The sequence below is a fragment of the Pogona vitticeps genome, chromosome 1 (assembly GCF_051106095.1).
Source record: "Pogona vitticeps strain Pit_001003342236 chromosome 1, PviZW2.1, whole genome shotgun sequence".
Classification (NCBI taxonomy): domain Eukaryota; kingdom Metazoa; phylum Chordata; class Lepidosauria; order Squamata; family Agamidae; genus Pogona; species Pogona vitticeps.
The window spans coordinates 42,688-61,997 of NC_135783.1; the positions used below are offsets into that span (position 1 = coordinate 42,688).

Here is a 19,310-nt window from a genome sequence, read left to right on the forward strand (position 1 = left end):
ATCCGCGGCGACACCCCCCCCCCCCGCCTTTGCGCTCACATGGGAACTGCTGCCACCATCCAGACAGCCAGTTTGGAGCAGCCACGCTGCCAGGAAAGCACGTCCTTGGCGAGGGGAGGCGAACACCACAGGGCCGGCAGGGGAGAGGGGAAACTTGTGGACCCAGATTACATGGGCCGATTCTAGACTCTCTGTCCCCAACAGCCAAGCTGCCAGGAGAGAAGAGGGAAGAGTGAGTTTGCCTACACTTAGACCTAGACTCACCCACCCACACCCTCAGCCTTACCGATTGCTGGCATGTTCTGCCCTCTCCAATAAGTCACCCCAGAAGGACTGTAGCCATGAAAAGGGAGATGTCACCAGTTCTGAGATTGTCTGGTGAGGTAATGGCAGTGAGGAAAAACACCCTCCAGAATGGGTGCTTTGAAGACACTGACTTGAACCTGGTGAGAATGTGGTGGGCAACTGGGAGGTTCCACCAGGGGCGTCCATTCCATACAGGAAGGGCTATCAGAGACACACCCCTCAGGGAATGATTGATACACTTCTGTGTATGCTTTGGCCAGATGATGCACCTGCCTCTAGAACTGCTGATTGTCTCTTTCAAGATGGCTGCCAGACCACTATCCATGCCCTCCTGCAAGAAATCTATAATATTAAAAACCGTGGCTTTCCATGCATTTCTATTTCCTGTGGGGTGTGTGGCTGTGTGCACGTGCTGATCAAGAAGACCTTTCAGAGGTCATTGATTCAGAATAAAAATGGAAGCAATTCATGGCTGGAAACAACAATGCTGGTCAAAGAATGATGAATACACAGGGGAGGGGAAAATGTAATGAAAAAGTGGATCATCCTAGTTTGTTCTAATCACTGGATTGTTTTTCTCTATGAATGCAAAAGTTGTGACTTGCATAACAGAAAATTACATTTTTTATATACTGAACACGATAAGGACTATTTGGTAAAAGTTTGAATAAGGCTGCTATTTATCAGTAACACAAAGGTATCTATCTAGTGCATCTTTTAAACATATTTGGCAGCGTGGAGTTACAGGTCCTTCTTGGACCATGGTTGTCCTCTGTATTAACTCTGCACTGAACTGATCCCTGAACTTTGTAGATGTGAACATTTCATAAAATCACATGCTTGTTTTTTGGAATTCAACCAGTGGTCAAAAGAACAGAATTCTGCCATACTGCAAGCTAAAGGCCTGATCCTGTGGTACTGGAAGATAAGTGCCCTCCTATTCATGAGTGAGATGAGACCTTGCAAGGTTTTTAAGATAACTGTGTGTGACAAAACCTATTTGGGTATTTCCTGATCTTTTACTGGATTCCATGTTCAGACTTTTAAAAAAAATCTGAAATGGTTTTTCCAAAAAATTGTCATCTTCCTACCTGTGGGACATTTTTGTTTACTTATTTTTCTTTTTTTCTCTCTTTAAGATTAAGTCGAGTAAGACTAACAAAAACAAACATTTGCTCAGAAGACTTTGGCAAACAATTTTGTCTAGAGGGAACATATTGTGCTTTAGTGAGCGCTTTCCACTCTGCATCCTCTTTGATGGAATTGTGACCTCATCTTCCTTTCCAGATTCTTCTCAGCAGGTGCCTCTGCCGTTACCTAGAAAGGTAAGAATAGCGAGCAGCTCCAAAAGATGAGACAGACCGCAGCAACTGATAGCAAAATAGAGGTTTCTTGATAAGCATAACATTATAGATGGGATTCCCAGGTGTACCACAGTTCACTCTGTCCTGAATACTTTTCTCAGCTGCAGCCCTGGCTGGGCAGAAAAGCTTCTGGAGACCTGAAACTGGCCTCCCTCTCGTTGCAAAGGGAAGCACGAAGCAACAGTCCAACAGGCTCAGAAGGCCAAAGCTGCAGCCCGGGATGCACGGACTGCACCTCACAGCTGCTGCTGCCATCTTCTTTCCCCACTACTGGCTGCTTCGAGCCGGATAGCGCCGCCTGGCCTCCTGGAGGAAGTTCTGGAAGGCCGGCCCTTCGTGGCTTTCCTCCGTCACTGCAACAGGAGAGCAGAAAACCCTCGTAGCAATGTGAGTCTCCCATCCACTCCTTGGACCCAGAACACCCTTCAGAAAGCGATCCGGTGCTCACTGAAGAGAAAGGAGGAGCTCTCCCTCCCCTTCCCCCCCCCCACCACACCAGCCACAAAAAATAAAAATGAGGGGGCTTCAGTATGTTGTGGAGAGGAGAGCTGAGAGACGCTCAGTAAAACGGCACCACCTGATCAGCTGCCCCATCCGGCTGCCCCTCCCTCTGCCTGCATTTTCCATCCGGGTCTGCACTCCTCACCTTGGTGGTTGATGTCATCGGTGTCACTGTCTTGGTCCCCCTCCTGCTCTTCTTCTCCTAAAGCTCCTCGTGTCAGGATGAGGGCAGAGGGGCCAAGCAGAGACTCCACTGATGAGCCTGCAAATGACAGGCACGCAGCTACCAAGCCACTCTCGACCCCTGGGCTGAGCCCCACGCTAGCCAAGCCATCACCCTTTCCCTTCTGCCCCTGAAGGAGCAGGCACTTTGACCGGGACCGCCATGCCAGGAGGTCCCCAGAGAAATTAGGCAGGCAGGGGGCCCAGACATGGCTTCAAGGGTGGGGGAGAGGGAACCAACAGAGGCTGCTTGGGACTGGCGCCATTCAATTTGCAGGCCATGGTCTAAGGTCTTCCAGATGCAGAAGGCAAAGGGAAGACGGCCTGCATGCACACCACCCCCTCCCCGGTGACGAGCCAATTGCCTCCTACCCAACAGGGGCCTTTGAGCATTGGTGGCAGAACAGGAAATGGAGCAACAAAGGCACCCCCCCCCCAAGTGCATGGCTTCCAGACAGAAGCCCCCTGCCTTGGAGGCTCTGAAACCAAGAGCTAGCTTGTCTGAAAGTGAGTCACCCTCGACCCCTCCCAACCTTCCTGCTGCTTGGTTCTTGCGTACCAGATCTAGGAGGGTGGCTCTCCCCAGCAGCTGGGCTCATATCGTGCTGTAGGCGCTCCAGCTGCTCCTGCTGCTGCTGGCTCCGCACTCTTCCCTATAGACAAGGAAGACTTGTCCAGTGTCGTGGACTGACTGAGCAGACACGTTCCCTCTTTCATCAGGTGATGGTGTGGGGGGTGTGGGAATCACCCACCCACACCCACCTGAGCTACAGGAAGCTGCCAGCCACAAACAGTCTCCTTCAGAGCCCCACTCCGCCTTCTTCAAGAAGCAGCAAAGCCCCAGACAGCTGCTTCCAGCAATCAAGGGAATTTCTCTGTGTGCACAGGAAGAGTCCTGGGACCCCCTTCCTGGCAGTTTTGATCCTAAAAGGCAGCCTGACAAGCATTTCAGAGCCGGGCCAAAGCAAGAGTGGGACAAAGCAGCAGAAAGGGGTGGGGGGGGCTGTGCATGCATGCCCTTACCAGCTTCTTCCTGAGGCGTTCATACTCTGGGCGGTACTCCCTGCAAGAAGAGGAGGAGAGCAAGGGACATGGGTGCCACATATTTACTCCCAGCCACCCGAAGCTCACACCCAGCCAAGCAACAATGGAGGTCACGTGAGCGGCCTCTGGCACTGCAGGGACACTGTCATTCCTCTCCCCATCTACTACACCTTTACTCCCTAATGTGAGGGGCAGCAGAGGAGAAAGAGCCCTTCCCAGGGCCTTGCCTCTCCCTGTAGGAGGAGGGATGTGGCCTGGCTCATTAGAGGTCACCAGTTCTGTTCAGCCTGATGTGCACCAAAGAGGATCCCTTCCCTTCCCCCGTGACAACTGTGGAATACAGTATGTACAGTACACCACATGTACACTGGATACAAAGCAAGTCCCCCAGAATCAGCTGGAGGGATAACCAGCCTAGAGGTCCCGAAGGCCAAGCATGCCCAAAGGCAGCCAAGCAGAAGTGGGCAGCTACTTATACACAACAGTCATGCCTGCCTGCCCTCCTGAATGCTCTCTCACCTTTCATATTCATCGACAGCTTTGGACACATGTTCAAAAAACTCATCCAGCCCTGTTCCCTGCACAGCAGAAACCCCCACCACCTGCAAGAGAAAGCACCTCTTTGCCTCAGTATCCAAGGAAGCCTACGATACAAACCATACTGAAATCTAAAAGTGAATTCATTATTACAATACTAGAAAGCAAATAGATACATTACAACTAGAAAATTAAAAAACAAAGATATAACACTAAATCTAGAAGATAAAAGCAGTTTGAAAAACATATTAAAAGACAACAAAAACACGACAATCCCATTTTTAAAAACAAACCACTTCTTAGGCCTGCCTGAATGCCTGAATAAAAAGGTCTTTGCCCGTTTGCAGGACAGCCATAACGGGAGAAGGCGGCAGAGGCAGCAAGGAAGTGTCTGATCACCGGCAGCCTTGCACGCCTGGGAAGGGGCTGGCTGGAGGCTGGGGGAAAGGGTTAAAGCTAGGGTGCTTCTGACGTGAATCCCACAAAGGGAAGGAGAGAGAAAAGGGAGACAAGGAGATCTGGCCTTTGGTAGACAACCCAAAAGCAGTGGGATAGGTTACCTCTATGGAGACACTTAAAAACCACCAGCTCAGGTTAGTTTTCAACACTACTTATCTGTGAATGGCTCAGAAAAAAAACATGTAAGAGTTCCAAAAATGATGGCTAGAGGTCTATGCCAGGCCTTTCTAAATAAGTGGATTTCAAACCAAAGGCTGTAAAATAAAGGCAGGGGAGTGGGTTTCAAACTGAACTGTCCCCAAATAACTCTTCAGACATAGGACTGCCCACAAAGAAATTGGCCAGGGAGCCACAAAGCATTTGGGGCGGGGGGCCCCAGAAATGGAGAAGGTGGAAGAGGAACCCATCGGAAGGTAGGAAAAAAACAAGAGGGCAGCCTCTGGAGGGAATGACCCACGGGGCCAAATGTCTCCACAACGATATAAAGTACAGGGGAAACCAGCAAGATGAGTTTGAACTCCTAACACTGGAAGGCAAATTGGATTTCACAGGCATTACCAAAACCTGGTGGGACCAGGGTCACGACTGGGATGCGCTATAGCTTATTCAGAAGGAAGCGAGTGCACAGGATGAGACATCGAGTAGACCAGACCTGGGCAAAGTGCGGCCTGAGGGCCACATACGGCCCGTGAGCCACTCCTGTCCGGCCCGCCGGTTGTCGCTCAAGAACTTGTTCAAGCCCAAGACAGACTGGATTTTTCCCACTGAACAAGTTGAACATCAAAACCATTTACAGTGGTGCCTCGCAAGACAATTTTAATTCATTCCACGAAAATCGTCGTCTTGTGAAAAAATTGTCTTGCGAGGTTCCCTATGCATCGGTCTAAAAAAAAAGTCTTGTGAAGCATCGGTCTTTAAAAAAAGTCTTGTGAAGCATCGGTCTAAAAAAAGTGTCTTGCGAAGCATGGTCATAGAAAAAAAGTCTTGCGAGGCACCATAGTGATCACAAAAACCAACTGTCTTGCAGGTTTTTCATCCCACAAGGCAATCGTCTAGCGAGGCACCACTGTATAGCTTTTTGTCTAAAGTTGATCAGTTGCTTATCTTTTATTTTTAAGTAAAATTGGTTTGGCCCCTGAACACAGTTCAGATTTTTCACGTGGCCACCTATATACCGTATTTTTTGCACCATAAGACGCACTTTCCCCCCTCCAAAATGTGGGTGGGGAAGTCAGTGCGTCTAATGGTGTGAATGCAACAATTTCGTCGCTGCTGGCCCCGTGGGGGGGAGCGTCGCAAGGGTCCGGGTGAGCCTTCCAGGACCCTTGCGAGGCTCCCCCACGCCCCCACGGGGCCAGCACCGGCGAAATCGCCAGGTTCCAGGTGGGGGGAACATCGCAAGGGTCCTGGGAGCTCACTCAGATCCTTGCGACGCTCCTCCCACCCACGCACCGGCCAGCACTGGCAAAATCGCCAGGTTCTGGGAGTGTTTTGAGGCTTCCCAAGCCTCAAAACACTCCCAGAACCTGGCGATTTTACCCCCCCCTGGTCCCATGGGGGGGTGGGTGGAGGGTGGCAAGGGTCCAAGGGAGCCTCCCAGGACCCTTGCCACCCTCCCCCCACCCCCCACGGGGCCAGCCCTGGCGAAATCGCCAGGTTCTGGGAGTGTTTGGAAGCTTGATAAGCCTCCAAACACACTCAGAAGCTGGCGATTTTAAACACCCCCCCCGCTCCGTGGGGGGTGGGTGGACGGTGGCAAGGGTCCAAGGGACCCTCCCTTGGACCCATGTCACCCTCCCCCCACCCACCCCCACGGGGCCAGGGGGGGTAAAATCGCCAGCTTCTGGGAGTGTTTGGAGGCTTGGGGAGCCTCCAAACACTCCCAGAACCTGGCGATTTTACCCCCCCCGGTCCCATGGGGGGGGTGGAGGGTGGCAAGGGTCCAAGAGAGCCTCCCAGGACCCTTGCCAGGCTCCCACCCACCCACCCCCATGGGGCCAGGGAGGTTAAAATCGCCAGCTTCTGGGAGTGTTTGGAGGCTTGGGGAGCCTCCAAACACTCCCAGAACCTGGCAATTTTACCCCCCCCGGGTCCCATGGGGGGGGTGGAGGGTGGCAAGGGTCCAAGGGACCCTCCCTTGGACCCATGCCACCCTCCCCCCACCCCCCACCCCCACGTGGCCAGGGGGGGTAAAATCGGGAGCTGGCGATTTTACCCCCCCTGGTCCCATGGGGGGGTGGGAGGCTCCCTTGGACCCTTGCCAGGCTCCCACCCACCCACCCCCACGGGGACAGCGGGGGCAAAATCGGGAGCTTCCAGGACCTTTTCTGAGCCTGGAAAGGCTCAGAAAAGATCCTGGAAGCTGCCTATTTTGCCCCCTCTGTCGCCCGGGGGAGGCAGGGTGAGTCTCCAAAGGGTCCTAGGGTGTGTTCTAGGACTCTTTGGAGACTGACCCTGCCTCCCCTGGGGGCCAGAGGGGATGAAATCACCACCTTTGGGGGCTCTTCTGAGGCTTGGGAAACTTCAGAAGAGCCCCAGAAGGTGGCGATTTCACCCCCTCTCGCCCCCGAGGGAGGCAGGGGGAGGCTCCAAAGGGTCCTGGAACACACCCTAGGACCCTAGGGTGTGTTCCATAAGATGGACCTCTCCATAAGGCTCACCAAATTTTAGGAGAAGAAAGCAGATAATTTTTTCCTGTTTTCTTCTCCTAAAAATTTGGTGCGTCTTATGGAAAGGTGCATCTTATGGAGCGAAAAATACGGTAAATTAACTGCCCACCCCTTGAGTAGACTCTACATATTTACTATGAGGAAATCCATGATTTAGATACCCAGCGGGCTTGTCAGCCTGGGAAGGAAAAGGCTTCAGGAGTTAACCTCGAGGCAAAATCTGGAGCCGGAGTCCTGGAGGCAGTTTGTGTCGTTCTGGCAACTCCTGCGACGTCGCTGGAACCAGTTGTATTGGCTCTTGCCTTTCCATTGGACTATTTCAGCGATGTGGATTTCGGTTGAATATAAGGAAAAATCTGCTAACTGTTAGAGCAGTACGACAGTGGAACCAGTTACCTTGGGAACCATTGAATGCTCCAACACTGGAGGCATTGGAATTCAAGTCGCAACAAGGCACAGCTGAGGGAGCTGGTGACTTCTCTCCCAGAGAGGAGAAGTCTGAAAGGTGGTAGGATAGCCATCTTTAAACATCGGAAGGGCGGGCGTGCAGGTTTGCTTCCTGCAGCTTCAGAGAGCAGGACCCAAAACAATGGAGTCCAATTACAAGAAAGAAGATTCCAACCGACCGTTAGGAAAAATGCCCCAGCACGAGGAGACGTTTAATAACGTGATGGGCTGTCTCAGAAGCTGCTGGATACTTTTGCAAGGCAGGTTTACCTGTCAGAGGTCTTACCTGCGGCTTTCTGGCATTGGCAGGGGGTTGGCCTTGAGAACCCCAAGTGCTGACAGAACAGATGATTGAGAGGAGGAAGCCACTGCCATCTCTGTGTTCCTCCATCAGTGTGAGTGCAAGAAAGAGCATATGGGCCAAGAGGGGGCTTTTATATTTACACTGAACTCAACTTTGGGGTGTTACAAGTGCCTATAAACTCTGTGTAAGACAGATGCCCACACCCACCCTGGAGGAGAAGGAACAGTCAAAAGGAGAGAGACCCACCTTGAGTGAGTTGTAGAACTCATCCAGGACTAGGCTCATGGAGCGAGTCAAGTTGCTGACATAGGTGGCTTCCTGGTTGAGGGCATCTTGGAAGGCTTCAAAGTCCTGCATCCACTCCACTGCAAAGCTGTGGTCAATGATATCTGTCTGAGTTGAGAGAGAAAAAAAGATGGAACTTCTGGTGTGGAAGTCAGGCTGGGAGTTGCTTCTGCCCCAACGGCCTCAGTGCTGCACTCGCCTGCACTCGGATACCTCTGCTCCTGGACCGGCCTTGATTCTGGGCTCTCTCTTTAAACAGGGTGGAAAATACTCAGGCTGTACTGACACACCTTGCCTCCTGGGACACCCAGCTGGAGGTCCAGTATCACAGACCCATAGCAGTTGCGTGCACTGCATTTCTGAGCTAAGACAAGTTGTGTGGGTGCGGGAAATGCCCTTCTCCTATAGAACAGGACACACTGCAACTAACTTTTGCAAGTTACTTTTGATCTAAAGTGGAAGTGGAGGAAACATGGCTCTCAACTGCCGCCACAACCTGGAAATGGAGGTGGGGTGGGGGCATGGGAAGCTGTAGTGGGGATTTGGCAGCTGAAACTGGTCCCTGGGACTCCTCGACTTGCCCAGCTCATCTCTGAAGACAGCAGGCAAAACTGATGGGCTGCTCTTCCTGCTCGGGAAATTGCTGAGTCGTTAAAAAGGGACAGAGGAGGAAACCACTGCTCTACTTCTGCCTTCCTTAAAACCTTCTCCTGCAACATGAAATATGTTTGGGGAAAAATAGAAACAATTAGAACAAAGGATGGGGCGGGGGTGGGGTTGAGTTTGGAGCCCAGGCTGGGCAAGGAAACATGCAAATATCACCAGTAGCCCTGAAGGAATTAAAATTTCGGGGCCAGACAAACTGTGCTGCAGCTCTTTCATATTCTTGGTAAATGGGGAAGGAATAGTGACTCTCAGATGCTGAGGGTGAGCACTAGAGGAGAGATAGAAGAGGTGGCTCCAGTAAACTCCAGAAAGTGCAGGCTGCAGGCTAGCCACGGAAAGGCCAGCACAGAGCACCTGATCTAGACATCCGCCAGCATGCTGCTGTGTCTCTCAGAAGGGGAGAGGAGCAGTAAGAGGGCTGCCAGACAGAAAGCAGGATGAAGGGAAAGCATTAGCAGAAAGTTACCTGTTCTGAACCACAGTTCCTCTAGCAACCCAGAGTCTCTCCTCCCTCCTCCCAAATGGAGCAGCATCCAATGGTTGAAAAATATACAAAAAAATGCAACTACCGCCACCCAGCAATGCTCCCAAGGAGGTCTGCTCCGGTTTTCTCCAAATCCCAAGGTACTCCACACCCCAAGAGCTCAGCCCCTGCATCTCAGGTGGAGGCGCTCCTCTGCATGTTTCCATACAGCTTCAGCTGTGACAGGGCACATGGGCCAAGCATGCAACTCAAACAGGATCGGATCATTCTCCTGCCTGCCCACTCTCTGCATCCCTTGATTGCAGAAGAGACAGCTTTGGCTAGCCCTGTGTCCAGTTTCTTCCAAACAGCCTCTAAAAGAGGGGCAGCTCCCAGCACTGATGAAGGCAGAGACAGACTGAAGGCCTTGCCTCTACCTTCTCACAAGACAGCAAGAGGTACAGTGGTGCCTTGCTTAACAATGTTAATTGGTTCCAAAAAAAACCATTGCTATGGGAAAACATCGTTAAGCGAAACGTGTTTTCCCACAGAGATGCATTGAAAATCGGTTAATCTGTTCCAATAGGCACGGATTGCCGTCCTTAAGTGAAAAAACCCATAGGAAACATCGTTAAGTGATACAATGTTTCCTCCATTGGAATGCATTGAAGCCTATTCAATGCATTTCAATGGTTTTGCGATGTCCATTTTTGCAAATTTAAGTGTCTTAAAAGGTTCAAAAACTGTTTTAAATGCTTGGAATCGTTAGTGCACCTTCTAAAATGGATGCAAACTTAATTTGGCTTTGATCTGACTTTTCGTTAATTTTTGCTGAATTTTTTTCCCCCACCAACTTTTGACAGCTGTCAAAATTTGACAGCTCCATGCTTTCCTATGGGGGAGAAAATAATTCACAAAAAATTAACGAAGACTCAGAACGAAGCCAAACTAAGTTTGCACAGGTTTTGCAAGGTGCTCTAATGAATCCAAGCAGGAAACAATGGAGCTGTCAAAAGTTGGGCTCCATTGTTTCCTATGGGGGAGGAAAAAATTCACAAAAAATTAATGAAAAGTCAGCAACTGTTTTAAATGCTTGGGTTCGTTAGAGCACCTTCTGAATCGTGTGCAAACTTAGTTTGGCTTTGTTCTGAGTCTTCGTTAATTTTTTGTACATTTATTTCTCCCCCATAGGAAACAATGGAGCCCAACTTTTGACAGCTGTCAAAAGTTGGTTTCAATGCTTTCCTATGGGGGAGAAAAAAATTCACAAAAAATTAACGAAAAGTCAGAACAAAACCAAGCTAAGTTTGCACACGATTCAGCAGGTGCACTAACGATTCCAAGCATTTAAAACATTTTTGAACATTTTAAGACACTTTTAAAATTGAAAAAACGGACATCATTAAGCAAAACAGGGGACCTAAAAATGCATTCGCTATGTGAAGCATGGTCCCAAAATCGCTAAGCGAAAATCACCCATAGGAAACATCGTTAAATGATGCATAGAATTCTTTTTAAAAAAACATCGTTAAGCGAAAACATCGCTAAACGAGGCAATCGTTAAGCGAGGCACCACTGTATTGAACTCCCCTGCCACATACAGCAGGCAGGCCAGGCTCTCCACCCTCATGGGACAGGCTAAATGCAGAACAAGAAGACACCCAAACTTATGTTGGGGAGGGAGGGAGGAAGCCAAAGCCCCATACTTCAGGTGGGGTTTGAAAGATGGATCCCACATCAGAAAAGGCTGAAGAAAACAGCACAAAAGAAGAATTCCACTCACTTTGTTCATAGCCACAATAAACGGGAGCTTGGTTTTGTACAGGATACTGAAAAGAAGAGACAAGAATCAGAGATACAGACTAGCCTCAGTCAAGAAAACACTGAAACCTTCTCTTTAGCAATTTTTCCAACTCCCTGGAGACTACTGGTCTTCAGGTGTGGAGCAACCAGAGCACATTTTGAAGCTTATTCAGCTAGTGGATATTATGTCTGAAATCACCCAATGACCACTATCTTATAAAGCTACAAAGAAAAGAAAAAAAGACACCCGCCTACACCTTCTGCACACTAACAAAAAGGAAACACCCATGTGCACGGCTGTGCAAATGAATATTTATGCAAGGCATAACTTCTTAAACCTCCGAACCTCAGGCCTTCTTATTGTTTTTACTGCAACTAACCCCACTACCTCTGAGAAAAGAGAAGGACACCAGACATGGCTCATGGGGCCCTGGAGAAGCCTCCCATGCATTGGGGCTCCTGGGCACAGCCTTAGCAAAAGTGTTCCCAGACAGCACTCACCAGCAGAGAGTGTGCACCAGGGAAAGAGACATCCAGAACCAAAATGCCCCTGAAAGAAATGCTGCTGCAAATATCTTGCAGGCCAGGCCCTGCAGAGCCAGTGCTGTTGCAACCCTGGGCCTTGACGTCCTGCAAAGCATAATACAGTGCGCATTGGGTGACCTCTTGGAAACTTAATACAGCGGTCCCCAACCTTTTCGGGACTGTGGACTGGTTGGGGGGAGCGAGCTCCACATGCGGGAGGAAGGGGGCATCCCCGCATGAGCGTGGTGGGCATGTTGTGCTCATGGGGGGTGCGTGTTTAGTTTGTGCACATGCACAGGGGTGTCACACTCACACACGTGCAACATTCCCTCCGCAGGTGCAACACGCCCGCTGCATGAGCGTGACACACCTCCACCGTGTGCATGCGGGCAGAGATCCGTATCTGCGGCCCAGTTCCTGCAAGCCCACAGACCAGCACGGGGCCACGGACCGGGGGTTGACGACCCCTGCCTTAGTGGATTCAGGATCTAGGCTCAAGACAGAACAGGTTGCACAGGTAATGCTCTGCTTCTGTCAAAATGTCTTCACGGTCTTCCTGTACAGTTTGGCGAATCTGGACTGCTCTAACCCCAAGCTGAGCGGGGCTTAAACTATTGCTTCAAGGACAGTCTGCTCCCCTGAGAGCTGACCCACCACTTCAAGATGTCAGGTGAGGCCTTCTCTAGTTTCCTGCCTGCTGAGACTCACAGACAAAGCCCAGGAAGTGGGACTTACAGGGGAGGGGGGAGGGTCTAGCCTGCCTTTGAACCCCCTGGCCAGGGCTGGAGGCAGGATGTTCTCCTGATCTTCTTCTCTTCCACGTTCAGTGGCATGACAAGCACTTTGTGGTTTTACAGCCAGCTTATCTTCCTATAGGGTTCTTAGCTTTCTCCACCTGCTTTCACTCCTGCAGTGCTTTAGCTGATGCATCGTATTGTCACAGGCATTTTCAGATGTTCTTGTTGCACAGATGGAACACACAACATGCACAGAAATAAAGAAAAAGGTATTTCACAGACACAGCCAGAGTGGCCAAGTAACACATAAGCTCAGATACAGAGGAGGGATTGAGTTCGTCTCACAGAAGAAAAATGAAAAGAACAGGCCACCCGCCTTGAGGCAAGCCCTCCTACCTGCAGGCATAGAGCATATTAGACATGAAGGTGACAGGGTTGGTGCTGCGAGAGGTGTCCATCACGTAAACCACCACAGAAGGGAAAGAGGAAGCCTGAAGGGGCACACAGCATAATGAGTGTTTGGGGCCCAGACTAAGGTGCCGCACAGCCCCGTCCCTCCTGATGTGGGCTAAAGGGACAGAACTCACCAGAGCTTCAGTAATAATAGTGCCTGAGGCTGACCAGGTGAACACCTCGATCTGCCCTGGAGTGTCGATCAGGACATATCTGCAAAAGAAAGACTGGTTTTCCCCTTTCACACAGGGGCACGCCATTCGAACATTTCCCCAGTCACCAGCGTGAAAGAGTGCACATCACGACACCTTGTGGGCCTCGGCTGTCCAAACCAGCACCTCTGCTCATGGGAAACTTTGAGCTGGCCAAGCCAGACTAACACCCTGTGCCAGCACCCACTCCACCCCTGAGAATCATAGAGTCACAAGATCAGGCTGTTGGAAGGGACCTCCGAGGCCATCAAGTCCAACTCCCTGCTTACTGGAGGAATTCAAGTGGACTGGGCAAATGGCTTCTTGGTTTTCTCTCAAATGACTCGTGTTGGAGTACTCACTTCTCAAGGTAAGGGGGACGGGAACCAAGCCTTATGAGAAAAGAACTGTCCATGTGTAGCCTTGAGAAAAGAGGACTGAAAGGATATATACGGTAGTGCCTCGACTTACGACCATAATCCATTCCAGCAGATGGAACGTAAGTCAATATGGTCATAATGGAAACACGATTAATCAGTTCTGCCCCCCCAATACAAAAACACACACACACACACACACAAAATCAAACAGAGCAAGTCCCATGCTGGGACTGCAAAATAAATAAATAAATAAATAAATAAATAAATAAATAAATAAATAAATAAATAAATAAATAAATAAATAAATAAATAAATACTCCACAGAAAAATAACCCCAGCCCAGCCCTGCAAAACCCACCCAGAACAGTTTTTAAAAACCGGCACTTTACCTTACCAGGCAGTCCCAAGCCGATGCCACCGATGCTGCTGGTGCCCGACACTGCCTCCAGCTCCGGAACCAGCACCACCAGCTGAGCCTGGCCGGGGTGCTCTGGCCACTTGCCTCCTGGTGGTGGTGTCCAAACGCCGGGAGGCTGAGCCTGGCCAGGGTGCTTCCTCCGGCCACTTGCCTCCCAACGGGCTCCAACAAGGCCGGGGTCGGTGCCCCTCAATGCCTTCTGTGGGCCGATGGTGGGAAATTCAAATGGTGGAGGGCGGCGAGGAGTGCCGCCCCGGCCTCATTGGAGCCCGTCGGGAGCTTGGACACCGCCGCCGCCTCCCTTTCCCTAACCGTTGGGATGAAGAGCTACAAAGAAGCAGCCTCTTCGCCATCAACAGCCTTTCCCCCCTGCCTTTCTTGGTTGCAAGTCGAAGCTCCGGCCACAGGTCAGAGCAAAATCTTGCGGCCGGAGCTGTTCGTAAGTCAAATTGGTCGTAAGTAGGGGCGTTTGTAAGTTGAGGCACCACTGCAATAGAACTTTTCAAATACTTGAAAGGATGTCATACCAAGGAGGGGCAGGATCTGTTCTTCATCACCCCGGAGTGCAGGACACATAACAATGGGCTGAAGTTACAGAAAACTAGATTTTGGTTGAACATCAGGAAAAACTTCCTAACTGTTAGAGCAGTACGACAACAGAACCAAGTACCTTGAAAGGTGGTGAGTGCTCCCGACCCTGAAGGTATTTAAGAGAAATTTAGACAATCACCTGCCAGATATCCTTTGATTTGTATTTCTGCACTAAGCAGGAGGTTGGACTCGATGGCCTTACAAGTCCCATGAAAGTCTCCCTGCCCCTATCCTGGAACTTTCCTCCTCCTCCTCCTCCCCATTTAGACCAGATGCCCTAAATTCCACTTGGAAATAAGGTCCAGTTTTTCTGATCATCCACTCTTATTTGCATGAACTTCCCAACCTCTTTTGGAAACTGAGAGATGTAAGTGCCTCGCTGATAAAAGTTACACTGAAAACCAGAAGGAAAAGTGTGCCTTTGCTCAGTTCTACTCTGGATGCCTTTAAGTATCAACTGATGCAGACCAGACCCAGCTACTCAGGCCATACAATTTCCTCTCCCTGCTATGGCATGAGCTTCAGGGGTTGCTGGTGGACCCAAATCCAACTCAAAATGCTGGTTGTTGTCTTTAAAACCCTAGGGCAGAACTATGCAGAAAGTGACTCCAGCCCCCACTGAGCTCCAGATGCAACCATCCAGCATCACCATACTCTCAAAATAATTTTATTAATTTTTTGGTGGGATAGAGATGCAGATACATACACTCCTCCCTTAATGGCTTGTGAACAGAAACACCTAAAGAATCCTGATTTACAAACTTGCCTGTTTCTCTAAAGTTTTCAAGACAGGGCTTGCTGGATGTTTTAGCCACAGCTTGAGGCTCACTGGGCAGGAGTGCAGGATAGGGCATATTTACCACCATGCCTGAACTTTGGCACACTGCAGCCCATTAGCCTTCTCTTTCACACTGGAGATCCCTTATACCTTACACTTGTTTAATAACCAAGCAAATAAATTTGGTCCTTATTTCCTTCTCTTTTCTTCAATTAAGATTGCCTAACCTGCCACTTTGCATCTGTCTTTTACTTTGCTTCCTACCAAAGTGGATAAAAATCATCAGTTTGATTTAAGTCAAATTTGAATTTATTAACATTTTAAAAATGTTTATAAGTAGACTGCATATTGCCTTGTGCACCTCTTGCTGGGGAAGGAAAGGAAAGAGACCAATGCTTCTGAAATGCAGTACAGTGGGGTCTTGACTTGAGAACTTAATCCGTATTGGAAGGCGGTTCTCAAGTCAAAAAGTTCTCAGGTCAAATCTGCATTTCCCATAGGAATGCATTGAAAACCATTTGATCCGTATCTGCTCTTTTCCGTCCATAGAAACTAATAGGAAGCTGCTATTCCGCCTTCGACCACTAGAGGGGGATATTCTGTTTCTTTTTTTCTTAGGTCAAGAAAGGTTCAGGGAAGGCAGGGAAAATACAGTCCAGGCAGTACAAGTACCAGGCAGTCTGAAGACTGTCTCCCAATCCACTCTCTAAACGCTGGGAGGAGTGAGGAAGCAGACAGGCACCCTTTTCACTGGCCAACAGTTAACCGAAAGTTCAAATTTTGCACTTTCCCTGCCTCCCACGTGGGTTTTCAGTTCTTAACTCAAATCTAAGTATGTAAGTCAAGTCAATATTTTCCTATGAGAGTGGTTCTTAAGTCAAAATGTTCTTAACTCAAGCCGTTCTTAAGTCAAGACCCCACTGTATACAATTCTACCCATTTAAGGCAGTGCTGCTCCTGCTCCTGCAGGCGTGTGTGAATGTGTGTTCTCACAAGGCAGCTCACCCACCCAACCTTCTCATGCTTCAGATAAAATCTTTCACTGACTCACTGGGATGCAGCCTGCCGTTTTTCAATAAATTTCATCACCTGATAAGGAAAAAAATATGTGTAAAAAGAACAGATATTATACAGTTAGCACTAAAAGTCTATTCAGCTACAGTTCATTCTATTCAATTAAACATATTATTTATCTATTTAAAATATGTTGAAGTCATCATTCTCCTAAAGCAGGGGTCTCCAAACTTTTCACCGTGAGGACCACATAATATATTTTCTACATTTTAGAGGGCCAAAGGAATGCGCACTCCTACACATGCACTCCTGCCCGCCCACCTCCGTCTCTAAGTCCCATTCCATTCTAGCACCTTGCTCAAGAATGCAACATTACAGACTGCCTGGTAATTATTCAACACCATGGGATGCCAGGAGGTCCCCCCCCCCCCGCCAACAACGGTCTTACTCCTGCCTCCTTTAAGTATGCTGGGCTCCTATTCTGCTGCAAAGAGTCATTCACTATTCCTCTTACTCACTCAGCCAGCCTCTCTCTGGCAGCTTTTATAAGCCACAAAGTTTATAAGATACCATGTCCAGCCTTCACCTCTCTGAGGGTCCTGGTCACATCACTAGACTGCAAAAACTGGAACTTATTCATTAACAAGGACAGACAGGACAACCCTAAGCCTACAGCATCCAAGTCAGAGCACATCTGCGCTATTTTGCTTGCAAAAGGTTGTGCAAAATCTTCACAGTGAGCTCTAGTTTGGTCTACATTCTCTTCCTGCAGGCCAGCAATGTAACAGGTAGGCCCTTGACCAAACAAGGTCAATTGGACAAGTCTATGCAGATGCAATGGTGGCAGAGAAGAATGACTCTGCCGCCGCCACTGCCACAGAATAAGCCTCCTTCAACTGCGAAATGGCCTAGACCAGTGGTCCCCAACCTTGGGCCTCCAGAGGCTCTTGAACTTCAGCTCCCAGAAGTCCTGGCCAGCAGTGATGGTGGTGAAGACTTCTGGGAGTTGTAGTCCAAGAACATCTGGAGGTCCAAGGTTGGGGACCACTGGCCTAGACTACCACGAGCCCTTCCATGGGAAAATGAAAGCTACAAACTCTGCCAACCTGCAAAGGGAAGCCTCGAAGAACAGTTTATGCATACCTGATCAAATCTTGTAGCAAAAAGATTGAGTGAAGTCACAATTCCACCATTTGGACCCAGCCCATATCTGGAGAAGGTTCAGGAAATTGCCAGCAATGTCATCCTCCCCAAATCCATCCCAGGGGCAACACTCTGCTTGAAAGGCCAAACACAGTACATCACAGCTTCCTCTCCAAAGCTGAACCAGCTCACTGGACTTGCAGCCAAGGATGCTGCTGGGCCTGGTTGACTGGTTTGGACAAGAGACCAGGGGGATCCTAGCACGACCTGCAGGCAGGAACAATGTTACCACGCAGCTTAACAGCAGGGGCCAAATGCCTGTGCCAGGTTGCTGGCGGTCACAAGCCCTTTATGCCACCCAACTGGCGCTAGCTCCAGGTCTCTCGCTAGAAACAACGGGACCGTGACTCCCAAGCCAAAATGGCAGCAACTTCTATCCACCCCCTAACTATTGGGGAAAGGGCAGGACAGTAGACCATGGGCCATCTGCCCCCTTTAAACCCTAAACTCCTATTGACTACACAGGAATGCTTTTGCTCCGCCATTCTCAGCCACACCACAATTCCTGTCCCTGACAGGCTTCTCTAGTCAGGACAATCCTCAGGAAATAAGTATGCAAGACAAGGATGCTGCTTCATCACTTCTTTGTATTTCACTGTGTCCCGAATATCTTTAATAAAGAAGAAGAAAAATTATATTTACCTTCTTGAAAGTGAGAGACTGTTTTACGTTAAAAGGGTCGGGTGGGAGGCTGATCAAGGACTTTTGTTTTATGAATTAATAGCACTCCCTGGAAACTTCTGGGGGCAAAATTCTCTCACACCATATCCCCAAATTTGGGGCTATGGAACCTCCACTGGTCCCATCTTTTATCTATTTAGGCACACCTCACTAGCATCGTTTCTGCTTACTTGCTATCTTCCTTTCATTGTGCAAGTAAATTTCTGATAAATTTCAAATTAAGCAAACTTGCTCAGCAAAAAATACCCATTTCCTACAAACTCTAGGCTATCAATCTGTGTGGACAATCCCCTGCGTGGCAACTAGGAGCCATTAAAACCCCTGTATTTGGTTTTAAAGGCTCCTAGTTGTCTTTTGAAGTTGTTTGGAATTTTAACTATACTTACTTCATTCATTTCACTGAGTCCCATTTAGGGATCAAAAATGAATGCAAAAATTAAATCAAGATGGAGAAACAGGTTCGCGTGCCTCCCTGGGGGCAAAAAAAGGGGGCCGCCAGCAGCTGTCCTCTGCCACGGGCCCACCGGCCACCCGGCCTGGCGACAGAGCCCCCCCCCCGGGCAACTAGAAGCCCCCCCCATCACCCCCGTCGTCCTCCTCCTTCTCGGAGGAGGAGCCTGCGCGGCCGCCACGGGCCCCTGCTCACCGATATTGGCCGGGAAGGGCAGCTCGCGGACGGCGGGGTCCAGGTTGATCACGTAGGGGGGGCAGCCCTTGCCGTGCAGGTGGGCCGTCAGCCTCTGCAAGGGGAGAGAAGCGAAGCGAAGCGCCCGGCGGGTCAGCCGCGGAGCCTCCCTAGGAAGGGCCTCCTCGGACCGCCCCCTCCCCCTCCCCCTCCCCCCGCCAGGCCACCGGACCTGCACCAGCGCCGTCTTGCCGGATCCGGCCATGCCCAAGACCAGGAGGCAGACGGGGCTCCCAGGGACGGAGCTCGCCTCGCCACTCGCTGCCGCCGCCGCCATTTCGCCTCTGAGGTTCCCTTCGTTTCGCCCCTTCCGGTTCCGGGGAGAGAGAGAGAGGAAGACGCTCCTTCGGCCTCAGGGAACTGGAAGCTGCGAGGGCCGCTCTAGGCGTCCTTGGAGGAAGGCGAGGGAGGGCGAACGCGGAGGGAGGGAGGGAGGAGGAGGAGGAGTCGCCATTTCTCCCTCGGCCCGAAGGGGACTCCTCCCTCCCTTCCGGGACCGCCCGCTCGGGGGGGGGGCGCACGAGGGCCGCTCTTTCCTGCCCTGTAGTTTATCTCGGTCCTCCAGCACCACCCCCGTTGGAAAG

General features: G+C 50.1%; 1 protein-coding gene across 2 annotated transcripts; it reads right to left on the bottom strand.

Annotated features, from left to right (window-relative positions):
* Positions 1-1,677: 1,677 nt before the first annotated feature.
* GPN1 (GPN-loop GTPase 1) lies at positions 1,678-19,057 on the bottom strand. Of its 2 annotated transcripts, XM_078380950.1 has the most exons (14): positions 18,899-19,057; positions 18,688-18,781; positions 17,931-17,970; positions 17,301-17,367; positions 16,195-16,232; positions 12,920-12,998; positions 12,729-12,823; positions 11,051-11,096; positions 8,100-8,246; positions 3,957-4,039; positions 3,417-3,456; positions 2,953-3,046; positions 2,317-2,433; positions 1,678-2,023 (listed from the first exon to the last, which is right to left on the bottom strand). In XM_078380950.1, exons 1-14 carry the CDS (start codon positions 19,001-19,003, stop codon positions 1,938-1,940), a joined length of 1,131 nt encoding a protein of 376 aa, XP_078237076.1. In that variant the 5' UTR covers positions 19,004-19,057; the 3' UTR covers positions 1,678-1,937. The 2 variants fall into 2 exon arrangements, with proteins under 2 accessions (XP_078237076.1, XP_078237081.1); XM_078380955.1 differs by lacking the exons at positions 17,301-17,367; positions 17,931-17,970; positions 18,899-19,057 and having other exon boundaries at positions 18,688-18,787.
* Positions 19,058-19,310: the final 253 nt, after the last annotated feature.